Source organism: Euwallacea similis, unplaced genomic scaffold (genome assembly GCF_039881205.1).
Source record: "Euwallacea similis isolate ESF13 unplaced genomic scaffold, ESF131.1 scaffold_50, whole genome shotgun sequence".
NCBI classification, from domain to species: domain Eukaryota; kingdom Metazoa; phylum Arthropoda; class Insecta; order Coleoptera; family Curculionidae; genus Euwallacea; species Euwallacea similis.
Window position 1 is genome coordinate 18,420 of NW_027098675.1, and position 19,861 is coordinate 38,280.

Sequence of the window (19,861 nt, forward strand, 5' to 3'; positions counted from 1 at the left end):
GGCCGACAAGGCAGGAGCAAGATTGGCTCGGACAACGCCGGTGCCCCGCTCGCGACGGTCTAATAACCGCAAATTCCGCAATAACAACTGCAATATTCAATGAAATAAAAAAGTTATAGGCAGTTTTCAAAATGAGTGAAAATTGAAAAACATCCTATATCCTGGTTGGCAGTGACAATATCGTCAGGTGATCTTTACCACTAAATATTTCTCAGAAATCGAACCCATGACATCTAAGTCGAATTTGTTTCATCTAATTGGGAAATAGGTTTTCTGTCTTAAAACAGACCAATTCCGACCACACTGTCCAGTGTATAAAATTGGCATTGAGTGAGCTTACAGTACATATTTTGTGGGAATAATATTATGCTCCTCCTGACAGCTACATGTTAACTATTAAAGTTTCACCTTAACTGTATGGCCTCATTCAATTATTTTCAAGTCATTTTTCAATTCATTCAAACCACTTTATTAATACAGTCGCGAGATTAATTATTCGTCCTCTTAAGCTATTTTTAAAAAATCAATCATAATAAAGACAGAAGCCGCGTCTAATGTAAAATAAATCTGTTTGCAATTAAATTATTAAGTTTTTGTCAAATTAGGAGAAAATCAAAATATTTATCAACATTTCTTGGGGCATAATAATGCTTTCGAATTTATAATACGGAGCGAAATTATTCGTCCACTTGACTCGCCCAACAAAATATTTGCTATTTCTCTATTTCTTTTTTGTAAAATTCGTCCAGATAGATTAAACAAAGTATTTGTGATATCTGAGTAGTATTCACATTCACAGATAGCGAGTTAATTTTAAAAATGGGTCGTAAATATTCTGAAATTCCTGCTCATTTAAAAGCGAATTAAATGAAGCTCTCTTTGAAATGGGTTTTAAAAAAACAGTGAAACTTTATTAAGAAATTATGATGGTTTACACTACACGACACATTAAGACGAACAGCAAGTATGAATTGATACAGCTTTGACACGATCTTAAAGTGGCGTAGAGTAATACAACTTAATACTAGTCTAAGTACTTGGCAATAACTAACGAATTAATGAATTAATAATTTTACATTGGCATGATATACTATATATTATAAAGAAAGCATAGTGAGCACCTTCGCTAGCATTAGTTATGTTTCGTGGAACCGAAACAGCTTTTTTTAAAAAAACTTCACAACACTAAAAACTTATTTTTCAATTTTATTAAAATCAACTTAAAGACTACTTGACAATTTAAGGAACGAGCTTCTAATGAACCCCGACGTACGGCTGCTTAAACTATTTATTATAAATTCTTGTCCTGATGGGTTTGCTTACAGGTCGTCGGGGCTGTATTTATACTAAGCAGCTTGACTTTACATGGGGCATTGTCCTGAATTTCTATAGGGCTTTCTTTAGGATACAAGTAGAGTTCTGGTTTTATGTGTTGGCATCCTTTCTCGTAATATGCGTAGTGTAATTGACTAATTAATAAAAACTTATTTTGCGGTACAACAACCTTAAACAGACCTTTTATGTAAATTGGAAATGCATACAAATGAAAATATTTAAAATCCTGGTTGTTAACTATGGGAATATGTAAAATATATATAATTTTGTTATTCAAAATGAAACATCCTAAATCGATTATTTTTTCAAATAAAGGAATATTTTCAAAAGTTACAGCAAGTGGTAATTGATTTGATCCTAACTGACTTTGCAGGTTTATTAATTCTGTATAAAGATCTTTTGGTTTTATTACACTAGGGCGTATCGTTTTGAGCTTAGCGAATATTAGCGAGTTTTCTATATCCTGCAATATTGAAGCGATTACTTCATACATGTTTATTATTTCACCAATTAATTCTTTCAAAAATACACAATTTCTAACATCTATAACGTCTTTTACATATGGTAAAATCTTCTTTATCTTATCTTCAATTAATTTATCATTTTGAAATAATTGTTTCAATGTCTGATTAAATGTTTCTATTTCGGTGATGGATAATGACCTTTGGTTTAAAATTCCTGTTTGTAATTTTCTTTGATTTTCTTCCAGAGGACTGATAAGTTGATCATATCTATCCCCATCGGATGCATCAAGATTTCCCGTAATCACGTTAAAGACAGAACCTATACCATTTATTATTCCTCTTTTTAATCTCGGGGAATGAGGTACAATTCTTTCAAGCCTTATAACTTAAATACTTCTTAAGTGTTTAAAACATAAAAATTAGGTCAAATTTTGATAAAATTCAAATGATTTAAAAAACCTTAAGTTTTAGGTATAGTAAACCTTATTAAAATAGACACTTATTTTGATCGGAGAATCCAAAAATGCAATAATATACAGAGGGTTTCATTTAAAAAACACAACTTTGATACTTTTAGGGCTTTTGGGACACCCTGTATAATATGAAAATAATTTTTTAAAATAGCCATAATAGATCCCCGTATAGCCCAAAAGTGAAACCTTTTGAAAGCCTCGTATTTTAGCCATAATATTCCGCGCCGTATAGCGTGAATAACCCTGTATGTATGTCGAATAGGAGTCGTAATCGCGTTCAGAATCCATGTTGAGGAAGTTAAATGCAGTTAAATGATGACGTAGAATCTATTACACTCTTAACACTAATTACTCTACAGCTGGGGGCTATTCTCCAGAGCCTGTTTAAGATTTCGATAATGAATGACATATTTTTCTCCATGATTCAAATAACAGATTCACTTTTTATGCTTAGAATCAGGTAGACAAATATTTTCAGTTAAAAAGGGTAACTCATTTCGTGTTTCACGGAAACTTTTAGGATATTTGATATCTACTTCAAAAACGTAACCATATTCACCATCATCTTCTAATAATTCAATTTAAAGAGAATCTAGTTCTTCATTAGTTCAGGACGGTTCCAAGTCGGTCAAGGAGGAATCTATACCCGAGGTTTTAGTGGGTAAGGTACTCCTGCTTGCTAGAGACTGTAGCCTCTGTTGGTTCGAGGTGAATTCCACACAACTTCAGCCGCTGGAAGACCAGATTGGCACAAAATTTCTGTAGTAATTCATAACTTTCCCAAGCGTTTCCAAGTCGTATAAGTAATCTAGGAATAGTATCATTAGGCCCTAGCTGAAGTTCCTAGCCACTACAGCCTTAGGTAATCTACGACATTAGCAAGTTTTAGTTGAAACAAGCGAAAAATGTCAAAACAAATTAATGTTTAAATTTCTGAGTCCAAAACCGAGTCTAAATTTATTCAAAAAGTTGACTGCTAGAAAGGCCTCTTCATAACACTGTTTTTTTAAACATTTTGCTTTGTTACTATACAAACTTATGTAGATAACGATTTTAAAAGAAAAATGATAGATTTTTTTGACTGGGTAAAACACCTTGTCTGTAAAATTGATGTAAAAAACTATTTGTATCTGTTAATGAATTAGGATTACCAGATGTACAAATACGAAATGCGGATTTTTTGTTCGAAAAAGACATATTAAAGGCCGTGTATGGTTAAGGGGTCAATTCGGCCCCCACGGGCGATCGATCTGAAATTTTTACCAATTGTCCCTACCACTCAAAGGACTTACCACATAAAATTTCAACTTCCTAAGTCTCACCATTTAAGGGTAGGACGGGGTTGAGGGTGAAAACTTTAAAACGCCATATCTCGGAAACTATTCATCGTACAGCGTGGGGCAAAATGGTGCGTCCTTCAGTAACCTCCTTCTTATTTTCGTATACTTATAGATTTATCGCTTGATGCCAAAGGGCTGAAATCTCAAAAAAAAACTTAGGTGATTTTAGAGGAGTTCGCACTTTGGTACACTAACCATTTTTGCACACTGTGTAGAGGGCCTCTCGAAGTATCTACCCACGTTGAATCAGATTTGTATCAAAATCAGTATTTGGGATACAACGATTGAAAATATAGATATATAAATATCAATAACTTATAAGTCTAAATCCATATAATTCATATAACTAACGCGGCAGAAAACAGCATCAACACCAAATGACTTCGTTATACAATATATACGGCATAGAGCCCCTAGAGCTGCCCTCTAAAGTGATGGGCAAGTAAGTATAATTATGTACCCAGAAAGAAGGGAAGAAATTCAGTGTTTTTGAGAAGACTGGTTATTAATCAGGTAGGGTGGTGACGTCAGCGTCTTCATCCGTATCACTGTCTTCTTGGACACCTACGAAACCAGTGTTCTTAAACATGTTGGTTAAAATCTCGGCCGGGTTGATAATTCGGGCTAAGTAACGAGCATGTGATAAATAATAAATAATTGCAGCCACATGAGAACAACAACCGACAGTACGCTTTCCATTCGCGCAATCACAGCAATAGCTCTACACAGTGTGCAAAAATGGTTAATGTACCAAAGTGCGAACTCCTCTAAAATCACCTAAGTTTTTTTTTGAGATTTCAGCCCTTTGACATCAACCGATAAATCTACAAGTATATGAAAATAAGAAGGTGGCTACTGAAGGACGCACCATTTTGCCCCACGCTGTACGATGAATAGTTCTCGAGATATGGCGTTTTAAAGTTTTTACCCTCAACCCCGTCCTACCCTTGAATGGTGAGACTTAGGAAGTTGAAATTTTATGTGGTAAGTCCTTTGAGTGGTAGGGACAATTGGTAAAAATTTCAGATCGATCGCCCGTGGGGGCCGAATTGACCCCTTAACCATACACGGCCTTTGGAAGAACGATAAAAGGTACATTAGTCAAAGTACGCTCTGTCGCTAGTGTTACATTTTTCCCATCTGTCGGGCAATTTGTGAATACCACGCCAGTAAAAAAGCTTCCTTTTTTACCATGAACCATTCATCTAGCCATTTTTTCACATCGTCGTATGAACCAAAGCGCTGTTCCGCAAGTACGTGACCCATAGATGCAAACAAGTGATAATCGGAAGGAGCCAAGTCTGGAGAGTAAGCCGCATGGGCTAAAACCTCCCAGTTGAGTGCTTTCAGCGTGTCGCGAATCGGTTTTGCCGTATGTGAAGGAGCATTGTCTTGAAGAAAAATAATTTTATGTTGCCTTTTGTGATATTCTGGTGGTTTTGGAGCAGCGAACGGTTCAAATCGAGCAATTGTTGTCGATAGCGTTTGGTATTAACCGTTTCACCAGTTTTTAATATCTCATAATATCCCCTCCTACCACACAAAGCATCATTTTCCAGCTAAAGCGATTTGGTCTTGCGGTTAATGGGGACGGTGTACGTGGATCTACCCATGACTTCTTGTGCTTGGGATTTTCAAAGTAAATCCACTTTTCGTCACCAGTGACGATACGATGCAAAAACGACTTCTTTTGTATCTTTCGAGGAAAATTTCACATGTGTTTTTGCGCCTCTCCATTTGCTTCTCGTTCAACTCACTTACCGACCTTCTGAATCGTTCCCATCTCTCGTAGATGAATGGGAACAACTTGTTCACTAACGCGTAATTGCTCTGCAAGTTGTTTTTGTGTTTGTGCATCGTCTTCGTTCAACACTGCCTGCAATTCTGCATCTTTGTACTTTTTTGGCGGATTTCCGCGTTCCTGGTCTGCAACATTAAAATCGCCACTTCTGAAACGCCGAAACCATCGTTCACACGTATCTTGCGATAGAGCATGTTGGATTTCTGATACAAGTGTTCACGTCCAAAATTCAATAGTCTTTATGTTCTCAAATTTATTGTCTGTAAGAGTAAAGTTTGTTCAATTTATGACTCCTTTTCTTAAAACAGAAGAAAGAAGAAAGTATGGGTTTTTGGGTCTTTTGTTTCTTGAAGTTAGTATTTTCACCCATGTAAAGACCAGATGACCAGGACAATAAATCAAGAGAATGGTTGCAGTGTTTGACCCTTTTAATACTGATGGGTGGTAAAAGTGTGAGTCTTTAGGAGTTAGTTCGTTACAGATCTTTTGACCGTTAACACGTGCCTTCTGACTGTAATAAAGAAATTAGAGTTCTAACAGAAACGATCTGTCTTAGATTCTTTTATTTCTATACCCCATAATCTCACAGAGCATGTTCCCCATAAGCTCCTCGAAGTACTCGGTATGCTTCAGCAGCAGTTTTCTTCAAATGAAAACAAAAAATTAATGCTGTCCGCGAATCCTCTTTATTTGGCACAAAGTTTGACATACTGAACGCAGTACAACACTAATATGCAAATACTTTTTCAATTTATCATATAGGGGTGGTTGCCACTTGTTGATGGCTAAAAAAGAAAATAATGAAAAAACAATCTTTATTCTATTTGTTGTACTGATACGCTATCGATTTTTCAAATCCGAATTTCATACTTGTATACCTAGTATATGCAATTTTGCCCTGTTTTTAATTTTGAATATTTATGCCTCAAACACAGACTAAACAAACAGATTAACAACAATTGATTTTAGTTCATGTTTTTATTTAGGTACAAAAAGTTAATTATGATAATTTTGACCTTCCGAAATCGGCCGGACTATTGGAATTATTGCTACAAAGTGAACAAAACATAAATACCATATACTTACACACATATATATGTATTTTCTCATTTAAACTGTAAAAATGTTTCCAATACTACCACAAAGTTCCGTTTTTCTACTAGATTTGCAAATTGTAATGTTACGGTCTCCTGTCCATCGTACGTCGTTATATCGGTGTCCTTTAGAGAAAAAAAATCCTTTTCCATTTTCGTCTGTGAAAGTCATACAGGTACCCTGATATACTGTTACGTCTGTCAGTTCAACAGCCCTACTTCTTCTTTACTAACTTAGTCTTCTGTCGTTCACGTTGGAAGTGACGAAAATCCATTATCAGCTTTTTCATATATCCAGATTTCTCTCCTGAGAGTAGTTTTTTCTGAACGCATTGAGAAATTTCAAGTATTGTGCCAAGTAATACAGTTTTTTTGATCCGGCACTAGATCCACTTTTACCTTTACCACTAAGGCTGCGAACGTATGATGAACGTATTCCTTTCTATTTGTCCTTGCAAAAATCACCTATAAATTTCGAAAGCAATTTTCAAAAGAACTGATGTCACAATAGTTTTATGAATCAATAGCTATTATTTCTTTTGCCATAGGTTTTTGGCCACTCGTTCATCATTTTGATTCAGGTCGTACGTTTTTATGAGGGGTGAAATAACAATAGGCCAAATTATTGACGAAGGCTGTTACATTATATGGCAAGTCTTTCACTGACTGGTTGAAAAGTTCTGAAAAGTGAATTGGTGCAATAGATGGTAAATACATCCGCATTAAGAAACCTACAAAATCCGGATCTGATCCTGGATACTTCAACTATAAAGAATATTTTTCGATAAATCTTATGGCATGTGCAGATTCAGATGATTTGTTCGCAAGTATTGATATTGGAAATTATAGTAGAAACAATGATTCCGTCGTATTCAGACATTCAGGCCTTGGACAATTACTATTGACCAATGTTTCTTCGTGATTCGTGGTACCAAGATGTTGATTAGACGTGGCCTAATTCTTGATACGTTTAGTTAGCAATGGACTGAATGCTTGCGAAGGACCACCCTGAGTTCGCAGTCTCAGAGAAACCGTGTTCGTGCAAATGAAGAAAACAAAAACCCTTTTTAACGGTAACTAAGGTTTATTGTTCACCAACAATTTCGAGTAATTTAGCAAAGGAGTAACAACTTTTCGTGACAAGTAAACTAGTATACTAATTAATCGTGTATAGGAACCGTGAGTAAAGTAATCGCGTACGAGTAATGTGCAAAGTATGGAGTTAAGAGTCGACGAAGATGCACAAGAAGAGGCGGATTTTTCTTCTTGCAAAATCTTAAATACTAAAGTTAATGGTAAGCGTACATAGGCGTACCAGAAACCAGGAGGTCATCATCGGCACTTCTTCCTTGTAACCTGCCTAACTTTAACAATATAATTGGGTTTTATTTGAGGGCGGTTAAGACCAGAATCGAGAACGTGTCTAAATTTTAGTACGCACAAAAGGTCGGCGAGAAGTTTTGTTACATAATTAGTCTAAGTTCAAACGAAATGCGTACCAACATCTGGTCATACGGGCAAAGTGGCAAGAAAAACGAGTAATGTTCATAGGCGTAGCACACGGGTTCCTTACAACTAGTCCCAGATTTAATACTAAACTTATGAAGAATACAACTTATCGAACTATTAGATTAAATCAATTATCGGATATTCTATCTTCTACACAAGCCCTAACACATACGCAACAACAATATTTTCATATTCAACATTAGTAAACGACATTGCTTGAAATTTGAGTGAAAAAAATATGTTGCAAAATAAAAATTATAATTTATTTTGACAAAAGTCATAAAAGCGCAATTCATACAATCCAAATCATGACGTCAGCAAAGCAACTAAATCTACGTAAAAAAATCCATGTTTTCCATATTGTTTTTCCATAAAACAGTTTATTGTAAAAATATTGTATCTCAAATTATAAAGGACTAAATAAAGAAGTTTTTTCGCTAGTTTACTTTGCAGTTATGGGGGAAAAGTTTTCCTAAATTTGCAATCAAAGTCGAAAGTCGTTTAGCACTATTAGCGGTTTTAAAAGTTTGAACTGCTGTAGAATTTTTATTTCTACAAGTATTTTCAAAACTGTTGGTGCTAATTTTGCGTTAGGGTCTTGACAAACGAATACAAATAACTTTATTTCAAAGATTGGGAGAAAACTCTCAAAAAATCTACGTTTGTACGGCTATGCCTGGTCTCATCAAAATATCACTGAATTGTGAATAACTCGAAGACTACAAATTTTCGGATAATGAATTATTAATCAAAAAAGTTACAAATATACTCTATTATCACCCCTTAAAATTAAGTCCCACATCAACCAAACATCCTGTATTATATTCACTCATTCAGAGGTAGAAGTGTGTTCTCACATTATTTAGAAGTGTAATTTACCAACATGCTAAGCCCAAGTACATAATCGGTTTTTAGCCTTAGAGGGGGCATGGCCCCATTTCTGTATCTATTATTCTCGAAAACATGTGGCTCCATGTGACAAAACTTGGGCATCTCTCCTTGTAAGAACTCTCTATTTACCACCTTGTGAGAAAGTGTGGCTCAAATTGGTAGGACTGTAACATGCCTATGGGAAATTAATTTCGCCGGTCAATCAAATGTGGCCCTTTAAAGAGATGGTCAATGAAGTAACCAATAATAGCCTCTAATTGTAGTACCCCCATGGATGTTATCCCTCAGTTTTTGTATTTAAAATCTTCAGAATATTCTTGAATTCTCTTGGTCAAATTGTCGGATTGACGAGAGCTCTTCATTTGTTTAAGTCCGTTTGAGGGCAGTGAATATTTAACAGTGAAACAAATTACTTCGTAAGTCGTTCCACAGTTTAAGGTTCTATGGAAATAGTTGCTTGAATCAAGAAAAACGTTCTTCCAATAAAAGTTGTAAATTGCGGACAATTTGGTGAAGGAAAATTATTCACTATAGGATCTCGTCACGTTACTGATGGCGATTGTTGAAAAAAAAAATTAATTTATTAGATTACCTATATTATTCAGGCCTCCAAGTTGTTAAGTCTTTAAAACATCTAGAGAAAATATTAAAATTAATGGCGATTTTATATTTAACATAAGTATACATACAACAGTGACTCCCTAAAATATTCAGACACTTACCATCTTCTTTTGTGCATAGTAATAATGAAAATAAACAATTAGGAAACAGGAGTTTGGTATAGGTTTGGTATTAGTTTTTGTTCACTAACGATGTAAAAATATATTTAATATTAACTAATAATATCAAAAAAAGTAAAAAGAAGAACACATTAGGCTCTTCTAGACAATGCCCAAGATCATTTTTGAACGTCGTCGAAGATTGACATCACAACTCGAACCTTTTCGAAAATGTTATGTTCCAAAAACGCTCCCTTACGAAAATACAGGGTTGCGAAGTTTTAGAAAAAAAATGGAAATTAATGAATATTTCGAAAACCGCTTGAGATATTTCAATCAAATTTGGTAAGTAAAGACGGTTTATAAAGAGGCATTAATTGCAATAAAAATATGTGTTTTTTTCCGAAACTTTACAAGCCTGTATTCTCGTAACGGAGCATTTTTGGAACATAGTTTATATAACAAATGATCATTATTTTTTGTCAGATAGAATCCCACCTCAAAATATCCGCACATCGTTAAGGAACACCCCGTATACGAGCAGTAAAAGCATAAGACCCACTGTGCGCTTCTCTGTTTTAAGGTAAAATGGAAGCAGAGTAGAATATTGCATTTGTTTCGAAGATGTTTTTCAGGAATTAGTATCGATTTTTTAACAGGAATTTTTTTTGGAAATAGGAAAGATATTTATGTACTTAGTATAAATAAGTTATATGATTTAATGAAATAAAGGAAGTATCCTTACAATGGAAGAGCGTAACTTCTCATTAGTCTATGTGCCAAAAAAACTTTAACAGAAAAATTAGGTTCAATTGCTGGATGTCAAAAACGATAGATTTTAATGCAAAAAATAAACAAAATTAATAAAATTGGCATTTAGACTAAATAGAAGTTACACTCTTCAATTGTACAGATGTTTTCGTTATTTCATTAAATCATATAACATATTTATACTAAGTAAATACATTTTCTATTTCAAAAAGAAATTCCTGTTAAAAATTCAATATTAATTCACAAAAAACATCTTCAAAATAAACGCAATCTTCTCTCTACTTCAATTATTGATTTTCTGTTGCGTCACGTGGTACCATCTGTAAACCAGGGTTGTATTTTCTCGGAAGTGTTTACAAGTTTCTATTTAGCCATTGTAGATTTCTTTCTTGTATAGATTACAGATTTCTTCTTTTTAGAGACTCCAGATTTCTTTCTCAAACAGGTTTACCGATTTCTCCTAAGTTTTTGTAGATTTCTTTCTTGTGTACTTGTGGCGCCATTTTGCAGAAACGGGCTTGTTGTGCATTACGACAATAGTGACATACATCAAGATTTTTTAATTTATTTGTTTTTATTGTTTGGGTATAAAAGTTAAAATTTTAAGTGTTACATAAAAAAATATTATGTCTTTAAAAAATCGAAAAGTAAGAAGGAAGGGATGTCAGACCACTGATAGAAGATCTAGGGACTAGGAGGTATGATAGAAAAGAAACCGGTTGCCAAAAATTTTCCCAATAATTTTCCACATCCAATACTCATTCTAATACAGATAGAGGATGCAAACAATTTGTAACAAATGTCTGTTTCTTCTAATGCAAAGAAAACTTATCTTTTGTATCTTTGATCGCAAAGCACAGTTTTTATAAACTACTACATCAAATCAGTTGTCGAAGCTCAATTAACTCAAGACCAGCAATTTGAACTTGTGGGGTTTGAGTTTCAACATTGATCGGTGAGATCTCACAATCCTTGTGTATTATCAAAGATAGCGAATATTCTCGGTGGAGAGATAGGTAGTATAGTTGCCCATCTTTTTAAGATGAGAACCACAGCAGAACGAAGGAAAGTCGTAGTTTCAAGGTGGAAAGAAGAGAAAAGGATTTTATCACATATCTTATTGGAAAGTCCAGGTTGCCCATCAATGAAAGGACTCCTCAGGGTTATACAGAAGGGTATGTAATTTTTTTTATTATTTGGTAGGAAATAGTTTGTACCATGCTAGATTCCAAGTCAAGGGATCATTCACTTATGGATTATGGATAACTGGTGCATTTGAAAAAAATATATGAAGGGGAAAGAATAATTTATTTAAAATTAATGGAATTGCCATTACAAAATGGTTCACGTTAGGAGAAACAATTGCCCTAGCATACAGAAAATAAACATTTAACATTTAGTACGTCGTGTTTGGTTACCTACGGGATTTTTATTAGAAGTTTATTTGATAAATGGGCTTCTTAGGTAATAGTGTAGTGCAGGGTTGAAGTCTGTCCGATAAGTGGTTGTAAGTTCTGAAACACCCCGTATTATAATAACTTCTATTATTGTGGCAATAACACTTATGAAAGGGAATTAAGGTTTTATAATACGAATTATTAAACATTCTAAATTTGTTCCTGTAATTTCCAATTTGCAAGGTACCAAATATTTGTAACGAAGGGCTGGTAAATGTAATCTCGAAGGAACTTAAATGGATAATTTAATAATTATACCTACAGTCGTTTCGAAGTTTACCTTTGAAGAGCCATTCCACAAATATGGAAATAGTTGCTGGAATGAGTAAAGTTTCTAAGAACTTCCAACAAAAGTAGTAAATTCCGCACAATTTGGCGAAGGAAAATTATTCACCATAGGATGGGGAAACGTTTACATATCTAAGTGCATTGTAGTATGTCGGTGTGAAATAATTACACGAAGGAAAATTACAACACTTTTATTACTTCTCTAAAATACAAAACCCCGGAATTTATGGGGGATAGAGTTTGTTCATCGTTTCGTGAGAGAGGAAGAAATCGTAATCATTATTGGAAGGGTGGTTGCTTAGTGGAATCCTTCGAAGAGTCTTCCACTACCTAACTTAAGAGGAAAAGACCATGTGCCAATATAGGTCAACACGAGCCTGTTCAATTGCAATATATGGGCTGTTCGAAACAAAAGGCACTTAGAACAAAACAGATCTCTGACGGTTGACCCATTTGAAACACATAATTTTGGACAGTTCAAAGCCAACCAGACATTTTAACTCATGTTGAAATATAGTCATTAGATTCCTACGAAATGGTACAGGATGATTTATGAGTGCAAGTCCATAAGTATGTGTAGCCTATTGTATTTTACATTAACTGAGCTCATCGTTTTTTTAAACCTGATTGAGGTGTATTATTTAACAGTGAAATAAATTACTTTGTAAGTTGTTTTTGAGTTTGCAGTTCCAAGATCCATTACAATATGTTATAATAAAAATTATTTCGCACATCTAAATTTTCTAGGCGGGTCATTCAAAAAGAGAAGAGATACATTTTTAGAATATAAAAACCGATAGATACAAAATCATTTTTAGGTGTAAAATCTATGAATTCCATAATTATTGAAGCTTATTGGTTTGACTGATATGCAACCAATATTACACCCAATGTTTTTTGCAGATTAGCAATTCAGTCACCGAAGATACTTCTGCGATAATGGTAAATCATTTAATCCTTCATGAATTGTAACTATATACAAATAATGTCATGTATTTTCAGGAAGGTGCTTCAGAAAGTATAAGTATGGATCCAATACTAGTTGACGACTTTCACTTAACCCTTGCAAATTTAAAATATCCAAATCAACTGCTAAAAAAGGCTGGAAGATCTTTAAATTCAAACACGCGTCACAACTCATCAGCCTTAAAAAAGAATTGGAACTCCAAAAAAAGACTCAGAATTGACTCAGAAAACACTTAGAAAATCAACTCAACATCCTTCAAAAAGACTATCAGTTGTTGAAAGAGCAATATGAGGCCAAAATGCAAACTTTGGAAACCGACCCTGTAAGTTAATGCGATTTTGATTGTTTTGAATTAATTTAATTATCATTGTTATTTTTTAGAAAGCCACAAATTGGAAAATATTTCAAAGGAATAAGCACGTAAAACTAGAAAGTTTTCTTGTCGCAAATAAAGTTAAACATTTTGACTCTAGAATCCGCCGAAGAGAAAAATGATACAGGCATTTTGGGGAGTAACACCAGAACAAACTTCAAGTATGAGGCTTTAGTATCAAAAGTTTTTAAGAAGAGGCCCCAAGACTGTACACTAGGGTGTGCCGGTCTACACATCCCAGTTTTCCCATTGGGGAAAGTACTTCTATCCCGGACTACTTCTACAGCCGGAAAATGGCGGGTATTGGGCTTTCTTTGGGAGAGTTATCCGTTGCCAATAGATAGTTTAAAAATTGAAAAACATAAAAGTGAATTAATTAGTGCCTCCGAACTAAAGGTTGCCCCCATTTCCGATTAAGGTGTTGCACGCACATTGAAAAATCAATGTTTTATTTTGGGGTTATTCGCCAAGGATCGCTTTTCAAATTTATGGCTTATTTGCTTTGAATTTCATTCTTTAATCCATTTGGGACCAATTTTTTTTTTACAACTTTTGAACATTTTTAGATAGTTTGTGGTGTTATTATTTAAGATAAAATATTATTTTTGTTAAAAAAAGCTCTAAACATCTAATTACAATAATTGTTTAATGGAGGGTATATACTATGCATTTAATAGTGGAGCCAGTATTATTTTTCGTGCCAGTAAATTTAGATTGCGTAACTGGCGCGCAAGTTAAAACTTTGCATGCATGGACCGAAAAGTCTGCAGGCTTTTGAAATTCACTTACCCCAGTGACGACTCACATCGATACGAAAATATTCCGTATTTTGCATGTGTAAACAATCACTTGCTGGCGTGTTTGCTAGTTAAGCCGTGTTTACATGATGCAAGCTTCTGTTTGCGCAAGTTCTTGATTGCAAGTCCCTGTAATTTGTCAACAAAATTGTTACTGTTTACACTACACAACCATTTATGCAAGATTTTTATTAGAACTGTGGCAGTTGTATGATGTAGTGTTCATTATGGAAACATCTGAAATTGTTAATTTTGGTGTGAATATTTTATGCCACAGGATAAATGAAGAATTACGCGCGTTGTTACAAAAAAAACCGAAAAAGGAGGGTTTGGGTAAAACCGTGGATAAATTGAATGCAAAATTTAGGAGCATGAAATATTTTGCTTAAGGGATTATCATGCGAAGGCCCCTCAGCTTACAGAAATCACCTGAGAATGTCAAAAGATATGTTTGAAAGTCTGTTAGAATTGGTGACACCACAAATTTGACAAAATGCTTTGCCAAATTTGCAAGCTTTGCCTGTTACAGTAAAACTAGAAATTACTGTAAGATACCTTGCTACAGGAGATAATTTTTCTTCGCTTATGTATTTACTATATAGAATTCCTAAAAGCACCATAAACCAGTTTATCTCATTTGTGTGTACAGCTATCTATTAAGCACTGAAACCGTTTATTATGGTAAGGGGTCTGGTACGTTTATTCGGCTCACAGGTTTTTAATTTTACAGTGTTTTAATGCATTCTATTTCAAAGTAGACCTTCTATGGAATATATTAAAATGAGGATGAATTGAAATTTGTTAAAAAAATTTCCTAGATAAATTACTTCCCAAATAGCATTTCTACACTAATCTCAATAATTTTATGCAATACTAAAGTAATTAAAAAATACGTGATTTACTCGTATTCGCTTCGGCGGTACATATTTATATAAAATTGGAACAATACAGAAAAAGATTAACACGACCCCTGCGCAAGGATGAAACGTTTTGTTTATCTAACCTTGTTGAAAATCTGACTCAAGCAGAAATGAAACTTCCATATGCCAGTAAGAATTTAATTAAAAATTCTTTAGTAAGTATTCACTTATGTTACGTGTTGTTGGAAAAACGAATCGAGTCCTATAGAACAACATAGGCCAAAAGCTTTTCACCTGCTAGAAGGTTCTTAAGGTGAATGCTATAAATATCGATTACAGTATAGATGAAGGGTCTTTTCTAAATGGTACGCCAGTTCATGTAATACATCTAGTTTTTTTCTAGTGTACCACCCAATTTTAAAATAATTGAAACCCCTCAGAATGTAATTTATTTTTTCGTAATTGTTAATGTTGTAAATAAAATAACGGTGAAACTAGTTGATCAAGAGGGTGATTAGTTTAAATTTCGAGAAGAATCCGTCACGTTAAGACTTCATCTTAAACGCTTGGATTCACGATGGTAATTCTATATAATAGAATACCAAACCAAGATTTTGTCAGAAGGTTTAATACCTCGCAGCAAAACCCTGATAGTACGAAAAGATACATAAGAGGGTTAACATCTTTGAATAAACAGTTTCTTGTTTCCCTAGGATTTACATTAAAAAGTGGAACATATAAACGTCCAAGAAAATGTTCTTATTGATGACTCAATTTTGAGCTGGGAAGTGCTCTCTTTTGATCCATTCAATCCTACTAAATTGGGACCGAACGATGAAATTAGAATATCCTTGCAGCAAACCGGAAAATATCCCTTGCCCTGCAAAAGTTAACTTTGCCTTAAACTAAACGTTACGAAAGAGGAAAGTACGCCACTTGCAAACATATTCTTGATAAATAATGCCGCTACGTTTTTATTCAAAGAGTTGAAATATGTTCTAAATTGAGTGACTATTGACTCAGTGCGAGATATTGGCATAACATCAACCCTTAAGAGTTATTTATCATATAATTTAAATGAAAGCGCTAAGCTTCAAAATGCGTGTTGGTATCCAGTGGAAAAAGAAGGAAAAAGCATTATGATGGACTTGAACGGAAATGTTTCTTTATGTATTCCTCTCAAGGTGTACTTTGATTTCTTTGATTTTCTATCTCATAAGTTTGAAGTCGTAGAGTGACCGGATTGTGGGAATCGTCCGAATTAGCAAAAATTGATTCAGTTACAGTTTTTTGTTCAAATTTTCCTTCATCTGGAGGATTGGGAGTACTTACCAAGCGAGTTAACAGATGTAGACAAAAAAATGCGTTTTTCTAAGAAGTTTGAAGTCGTAGAGTGACCGGATTGTGGGAATCGTTCGAATTGGCAAAAATTGATTCAGTTATAATTTCTTGTTCAAAATTTCCTTCATCTGGAGTATCGGGAGTACTTACCAAGCGAGTTAACAGATGTAGACAAAAAAAATGCGTTTTTCTAAGAAGTTTGAATTCGTAACCTGTCCGGGAATTAATATAGTTTAGATTGGGCATTTCTATTTCCTTATAAGATACTTGATATTTATAATTAGGGGTAACATTCTGTAAGGGTACATCTTGGAAATCAGTTTTCGTGTTTCCGTAATCTCTTAAAATGATATCTCTTAACATAAAATTACATTTGGGTTCTAATTCTATTAAGTAAGTTTCGTTTAATCAGACATTACCTTGTGATTCCTTACAAATCTCTACTCCTATGATTTTTTGAGTTGTTATTACAATCCATTTACTTTCGTCTACATTTTGGATTTGTAAATTTTTTATATCTAAATACACTGGGTTACAATTCGTAATATTATTTTCATATCTTAGCAATTCAACTTCGCATGGTACATAATCATTAAAGTTTTCGGGGCGTACATGAGAACATAAATATTCATTGAAAGATACGTATTGGCAAGGCTGATTGACGTATCCAAATGTTTTGTCTTTTATTATGAGATACTCAAAACTTGGTACAATTATTTTATAGGAATTGTTATATTTGACAGGTAACGAAAATAATCGATATAAATTATAAGCTTGGGTTTCCACTAAAGGGATTTCGATTATGAAGACTATCACATTATTTTTTACGTAACTCTTTATTTTTAGAGTGTTTTCGATATTCAATAAATTGTCGGTGTCTGGTTCGAATGGTAATTTTCCTTGTTGCACCTGATTTTGAATGAGTTTTAATTTGTTTAAAAGCATGCCTGAATTAATTATCTTGTTATGAAAAGTATTTAATTTGGCGAACGTGATTGCCTCTTCTATGTCTGAAAGTATATCGTAGATGTTCTGATAAAATGTTGTAATCTGTGTGATGATCTTATGAATCCTAAAGAACTCAAAAAGGTTTGCTTGTTTAATATTGACTTCATTTACGACTTCTATAATTTCTTTAATTTTTGAATCCAAAACAATTTGATCGTGTGATACATTTTTTATCGTTTCTTGAAAATTATTTATTGCGTTAGTCAAGAGCGTTGTTTGTTTATCGAGGACTAATTTTAAGTTGTTCTGGTTTTCTTTGAGTATGTTAATGTTTTGGTCAATGCGTTTTGCGTCTTCTTGGTCTAAGTTTCCTGTCACGGTTTTGATTATAGTGCCCAATGCGTTTAGTAAGGCTCGCTTAGTACGCATTTTTGTTGGGAAAATTTGGTTTATCTGTTCATTAATTTTTTGTTTCAAGTTATTTGTTATCACAAAAGAGTTATAAAATTCGGATTTGTAGTCTGTAAAATTATTTATGGTCTCATGAAGTAAATCATATTTAATGTTAATATCCGAAAATTCCTGCAACAATTTAGTCATATCATACGTTTGAATAAAATTCCAGTGGTTGATTGTTTTCTGGGCATTGCCTAATTTGTAAGGTAGTATGCCAGGTTGTCATTTAAGTCATGGTATCGGGATTTTTCGTGTATGAAGGGTCATCTGTAATAAGGGGTTTCTTCAATTCTTTAACATGAACAATTTCGATTTTGAATGGACTTTTGACACTTTTGATTTTTACTTTGTTATGATTCAATTTCTCGATAATTACATATGGACCGCTAAATCTAGGGTGGTTTTTATTTCTGAGATTTAAGTTTTTGTAAACTTTTTGGTTTAATTTAAAGTCGAATGCTTCGTTGCCTTTAACATTTCTTCTTGCTAAGATTTTTTCTTTGTTTTGATCGGTTTTTTCTCCAATCGTTTCGTACATGGCGTCGACTTTATTCTTATGCGACGAAACGTAATCAGAATGAAACGTTGTTGTGATTAAATCAAGAGGATCTCGGGAATTAGTATGACCTAAGACAATTTCGTGGGGTGTAAATTTCGTAACGCTGTGAACCGTGCTATTATACGCGATTATGGCGTATGAGATTAACTCATTAATTGGTTTTACGTTATCTTTTTGTTTCAAAATCCTAAGGTGTTCGATCAAAGTGGAATGGAAACGTTCAACAGGCGAATTTGATTCGTAATGTTTAGGGGTACTGAAATGTATGTTTATCTTTTGGGCCTTTAATAATTCCTTTAATAGTTCATTATTTAATTCTTTGCCATTGTCGCACGTGATTTCCTCGGAACATCCAAAAAATGAGAAAAAATTTATGAGTTTATCGCAAACTGATTTTGCATTTCTGTCATAAGGGTATGCTTGACCGAATTTAGAGAATTTATCAAATATCGTCAGGAAATTTTGGGCTTCGAATATGAAAGTGTCCATGTGTATCATTTGAAATGGTTTGCTGGGTGTTTCTGTTTTAGCGAGTGGAATATATGATTTAAGTCGGCTGTATTTGGCAGTTTGGCAAATAACACAATCGTTAATGTATCGTGTTACGTCCCCTTTTATATTGGGCCAATAGTAAAGTCTCTTAAGTTTCGCTCGCGAGTTTCTTCTATTCCTCGGTGATTTTGTTTGCTCTCATGTTGGTGCTTAATGAGCATAGTTTTTTCTTCAATTTCGGAAATATTGTTAAGTAATTTGGTACATATTCTAATTTTTAAGTTTTGGAAATTTTTCAAACATACCTCTGTGAATGAAGGTATTAAATCTTTGTCGATAAAATAGACATAACAAGGTTTCTCGTTAGTCATGTATTCTTGGATAAACTGCTTTATAATTTCCAAGTTATTGGGTAGCTCTACGTGACTTATCGTGGTTTTATCGAAACGTTCTTTGTTACATTTAATCTGCAGGTGTAGAGATTTCTTTATCAGGAATTGTAGTATTTTTTTGTTTATCATTTCGTCACGAATGCTTAGTCCAGGGTTCTCGCGATCGGCTTGTTGACTATGTGCGGTTTCATCAGAATTGCACGTGTTGGGAAGATTTACAGGATGAAGTCGGATATCAGATATAACGTTTATTTTTCGTTGACTAGGGCCCGGTTCATTCGTATCGTCGTCGTTACCTTGAGCTGAAATTTCTGTTTGGTTTTCTAAGTATTCCTTAATATTCGCATCGGTATCGCCGGGATTATTGACCACTGATTCGTTGTCGTATACGTTTAATTTTATTCTAGATCATGCATCTGCGTTCGTATTCTGGCGTCCCTTTTTGTAAATTATTTGGTAATCAAATTCTTCTAATCGTAACCGCCATCTTATTAATTTGGAGTTTGGTTCTTTTAGATTAAAGAGCTATACAAG

General features: G+C 34.0%; 1 protein-coding gene, 1 long non-coding RNA gene and 1 other non-coding gene across 4 annotated transcripts; 2 read left to right on the forward strand and 1 right to left on the reverse strand.

The window, feature by feature from the left end:
- Positions 1 to 10,957: 10,957 nt before the first annotated feature.
- Positions 10,958 to 14,158, forward strand: LOC136418956 (uncharacterized). Of its 2 annotated transcripts, XR_010753019.1 has the most exons (6): positions 10,958 to 11,095; positions 11,440 to 11,572; positions 13,046 to 13,084; positions 13,145 to 13,431; positions 13,491 to 13,529; positions 13,583 to 14,158. It is a non-coding gene; the product is annotated as an uncharacterized lncRNA (long non-coding RNA). The 2 variants fall into 2 exon arrangements; XR_010753018.1 differs by having other exon boundaries at positions 13,491 to 14,158.
- Positions 14,159 to 15,183: 1,025 nt separating this feature from the next.
- LOC136418957 (U6 spliceosomal RNA) lies at positions 15,184 to 15,288 on the forward strand. The gene has a single exon (XR_010753020.1). It is a non-coding gene; the product is annotated as a U6 spliceosomal RNA (small nuclear RNA).
- Positions 15,289 to 16,888: 1,600 nt separating this feature from the next.
- LOC136418951 (uncharacterized) lies at positions 16,889 to 18,028 on the reverse strand. The gene has a single exon (XM_066405158.1). It carries the CDS (start codon positions 18,026 to 18,028, stop codon positions 16,889 to 16,891), a length of 1,140 nt encoding a protein of 379 aa, XP_066261255.1.
- Between the last annotated feature and the right edge of the window lie 1,833 nt (positions 18,029 to 19,861).

Bases quoted from the DNA above. Each gene is read 5' to 3' on its own strand.
- LOC136418951 (XM_066405158.1), bottom strand. From the start codon at position 18,028: ATGACTAAATTGTTGCAGGAATTTTCGGATATTAACATTAAATATGAT.